The sequence below is a fragment of the Frankliniella occidentalis genome, unplaced genomic scaffold, assembly GCF_000697945.3.
Source record: "Frankliniella occidentalis isolate FOCC.00 unplaced genomic scaffold, Focc_3.1 Scaffold2125, whole genome shotgun sequence".
Lineage (NCBI taxonomy): Eukaryota > Metazoa > Arthropoda > Insecta > Thysanoptera > Thripidae > Frankliniella > Frankliniella occidentalis.
This window is the reverse complement of record NW_026269215.1, coordinates 3,916-7,980: the sequence shown is the minus strand read 5'-3', so window position 1 is coordinate 7,980 and position 4,065 is coordinate 3,916. Positions and strand designations below refer to the sequence as shown.

The 4,065-nt window shown below is 63.3% G+C and overlaps 1 protein-coding gene across 1 annotated transcript; it reads right to left on the bottom strand.

The window, feature by feature from the left end:
* Positions 1-6: 6 nt before the first annotated feature.
* LOC113201713 (transcription factor Sp9-like) lies at positions 7-4,000 on the bottom strand. Its single transcript, XM_026415582.2, has 2 exons — positions 3,651-4,000; positions 7-1,479 (listed from the first exon to the last, which is right to left on the bottom strand). Exons 1-2 carry the CDS (start codon positions 3,720-3,722, stop codon positions 319-321), a joined length of 1,233 nt encoding a protein of 410 aa, XP_026271367.1. The 5' UTR covers positions 3,723-4,000; the 3' UTR covers positions 7-318.
* Between the last annotated feature and the right edge of the window lie 65 nt (positions 4,001-4,065).

The window sequence follows — 4,065 nt, the reverse complement described above, 5'->3', positions numbered from 1 at the left end:
ATAAAATAAAATCAGGCATAATTAGTCAAATTAAATAACAGAATCTATACTTACAACATAAACAAATGTATGACACGGAAACATAAACTTAATCAGGTACAAGCACAGGCTTCTACATAAGCCTCGCAACATATTTGTTACATATTGCATGGTAAACTATTCTCACATGGTTTACTGACAACTGCGCCACCTCAGTGATTATTAAAAATACACGCATTCACAGCCTAAATCCGAAAGATAACTGAAGTCATTGCGACGACAGACGGATAAGGATGCCTTGGGCACATCCCATTCCCACTGTCTAACACCTAGAACTTTTTACGCAATGTTGGGATTAGGTACCGGTGACATGTCGTTCTTCCTCGTGTGGGTCTTGATGTGTTTGGCGAGGTGATCGCTTCGAATGAACCTCTTGCCGCAGACGGGACAGGCGAAGCGCTTCTCGCCCGTGTGGGTGCGGAGGTGCCTCTGGAGTTCATCACTCCGCGTGAAGCGCTTGCCGCAAAGTAGCCAGGAGCACAGGAACGGCCTCTCACCGGAGTGCCAGCGCATGTGCGCCTTAAGGTGGGACGACTTGCCGTAGGAGCGGCCGCATCCGGGCACCTCACAGGGGTGCACCCGGGAGGGAAGGCCACCGCTGCTGGGGGAGTCCGCGCGCACACTGCCGCCGCTGCTGCTGCCGCTGTCCCTGGGCGCCGCCTTCATCGCCCTGCACTTGGCGCAGCGGCACTTGGTGGCCTTAGTCTCGTCGTGCTCGGGCTCCTTGCGAACTGCCCTGGGGCCGCGCGGGCCGCGGGGTCCGCGGGGGGCGGCCGCGCCGCGAGCGGAGGGCGAGTCGCGGGCAGGCGCGGCCGGCACAGCTTCGGGCTCAGTCTTGACGGTGGCCATGGAGGCCGAGTAGTACTGCGAGTGAAGGGGGGCGGCGGACACGGGGAGGGCTGTGGTGGGCACCGCGTCGGGCTCAGCCTTGACTGTGGCCGTGGAAGCCGAGTAGTAGTGCGGGTGGTGGTACCACTGATACGACGAGTACTGCGCGCCGTACTGGGTGCTGCCCATCGTGGCGCCGTACTGCGCGTGCGCGCCGCTCCCGAAGGCGCCGCCAAGCTGCAGGGGAGCGCGGCCCACCCCGGGGAAGTCCAGCAGGTGGTGCGAGGCCATGTCGGACGCGTCGGACACTGGGGTGTGGAGCATGGTGGCGGCGGGCGGCGACGGCTGCTGTTCGGGCCACCTCTGGGTCCAGCGCTGTTGTTGCTGCTGCGCAAGCTGCGCAGTCTGTGGCTGCTGCTGCTGCTGCTGCACCTCCTGCTTCACCTGCAGCTGGTGTGAATGGCTGGCGGCTGTCTGCTGCTGCTGCTGCTGTTGGGCGTAGTGGTAGGGCATGCCGGCCTGGCCGCCGGTGGTCGCGGCGCTGGCGGGTGTCTGCTGCGACTGGTAGTGGAGGCGGCTGCAGGTCGCGGCCAGAAGGTTCAGAGGTGACACCTGGAGGCAGAGAACACAAGGGCGTTAAGGCTTGCTACGTGCGTGTGGTGCACAGTTCGTAAAAAGTCACTAAGCTAAGAGCGGTGAAGCAGGCTTCGATAAAGTCGGGTGTAGTTAAGTCCGGTACGCGCCTCCAGCCCCCCGTGCGACCCGCGTCCCTGACCACGATCCGATCTACCGATAGCCCCCCCCCCCCTCCCCACTTTCCTGATGCCCCGTGCCGAGCCGAGGACCAGCTCACACACGGCCCAGCCAAGCCTCTAATTACGCGTACCATCCGAAAAGTGAGGTAAAGCGCTCCATAACGCTTTATTGCTGATGCAAGCGCGATAGGGCCTGTCCGGGCCTAAACGATACGACCAGATCTGACCGGCCCCGGGTCCGGTGCGTGGGAGCGGGCGGAGCGGGTGGGGCGGGCGGGCAGAACACCCCCCGACCCGCCGCAGCGCGCCGCAGCGCAGCGCAGAGTGGGTGCGGTAAGTGACGCGTCGCCCGTTGCCTCACCACGCCGTGATTTCGGAGAAGGGAGGGGCGGGGTGCCCCAAGTAAAGGGGCGTGGGAGGGAGAGGTGATTCCCAGCGCCCGCCGCCACGCCGCCGGGCCGCCCGCGCCGAGCGCTCGGCTCTGAGTAGAGCGGAGGGTGGTTTGTCGAGATGGGGCGGACCCGATAGGCCCGTCCGAATTGCATGTCGATCACACGGCCCGCCCCTTCGAGGCAGATGAAGAGGACAGCACACCCTGCCGTCTACACGTACTCGCGTGATGAGTGGGAAGCCGAAGAAGTCCCTGCTCGAAAAGACTTCCCGAGGATCCCGAAGGAGAGTGCGATTTCCCGGGCTCGGTCCGTGAGCAGTAGAGGTGAATGGGGAATGCCTGAAGAACCGTGTCGAACAACGTCGACGAGCGAAAGGCCAACAGGGGGAACCCCCAGAAGAAAGGGAGGGCACGCGAAGCGAGCGCGGGGGAGAAGGCGCGGGGGCCGGGCGCCGGGCGGCACACAGGCGTACGTTGGGTGAATCTGGGGCATTCATCGTGCGTCCGCACGTCAATCGGCCGATCTGCTCTTCGCAAGCCCCCCCCCCCTCCCTTTTCAAGACTGCGTGATTACTGACCCTGCCTGCCGCCGGTGGGTCGTGCGGGTCGGGCGGGCGGGCGCCGTGAGTCTATACAGGAGTAGGGGAGGCGGGGCCGGCGCATCGCCGGCGTTAACGTCCATTAGCCCCGTAATGACCCTGGGGCCGTCATTATCACGGGTGATACGAGTGTGTGTGTGCAGACGGTCAGGTCGGCGCCGAGCAGCAGGAGCGGCCAAATTGTTTCTGGGGCGCCAAGACGGGGGTCCTCGCCGTCCCGTCCTCCAACGACGCGGGGAAAAACAACCAAGGCTATTCGACACGGGTGCGCACGATGCTGGGGGCTGCTGGGGCTGCTGCCGGCGCCGGGCCGGGCCGCCGGTGTCAGGGAAAGGATTACGACGGCCCAGCCGAGCCCCGCCCGGCTAACCTCGTTATGATAATCAAACCGGGCTCTTTAATATCGGGAGGAGCCTTCGGCCCGAACCGTTATGTACCTAGGCTTATTGCAAAGGGGCGCCGCGCCGCCGCCGTGCAGGTGCCCACCCCGTAGCCACCCCGTGGCAACCCCGTAGCCACCCCGTGGCCACCCCGTAGCCACCCCGTGGCCACCCCGTGGCCACCCCGTGGCAACCCCGTGGCCACCCCGTAGCCACACCGTGGCCACCCCGTGGCCACCCCGTGGCCAACAGGGAAGTACGTCCGGCCGGGGAATGACGCTACGACCCGGAACGGGCCCGGACGGGCAGGGTGACCAGCCACGGCGAAGCCGCAGTGACATTTTTGCGCTGTGCGAATTAAGGTCTAGCTTTAAGGGTAAAACGAGCTATCGCTGCTGCCCGTTCACCGCGGGGATGCACGAGGTCCTCTACTACCGCGGTCCCTGTTCTCCTACCCCGGTCGATCGCACACAGTCCTTGTAGGGAAAGGGAAATAACTTCAAAATGTCACAGATTCGTGGTCGCAACTCTCGTAAAAGAGGAGTTGGCGACAGGTACGTCCCCCCGGATAGTGACGGACAGCGAACCGCGTGTTAATGTAAGTCAGTGTTTTATAAACGACGGTTGGTTTGCTGATTGCTCTTTGAAAGATGCTCACCTGAGTCTGCTGGAACTGCTCGTACGAGTGGTAGCTGGACTGGTAGGCGGGGATCAGCGAGGAGGTCGCCATGGTCGCTCCAAAGTCCTGACGTTGACGGTGAGGGTAATCCTGGGCGCGCTCACTATCTCACTCGCTCTCACTAACACACACACGCATACACACTGGCGGGGTCGCAAACACACGCAGATGCACGAAGGTCAACACGTTGTTTGGCTCGGCGGCCGGCTTGAAGCTGGCGGCACAGTATCGCACGCGAACGTCCTCCCTGATGCTCGGCTGGTCTGCAACTGACTTGCGTTTGCGTGGCGTGCGTGCGAGCCGGGTCGGCGACTCCGGCGAGCGAGCGGCGTGGCCGCCCGGGCTAGGGCACTCCAGCTCCAGCTTGCTTGCAGCGGGGGAAGAGAGGGGGGGG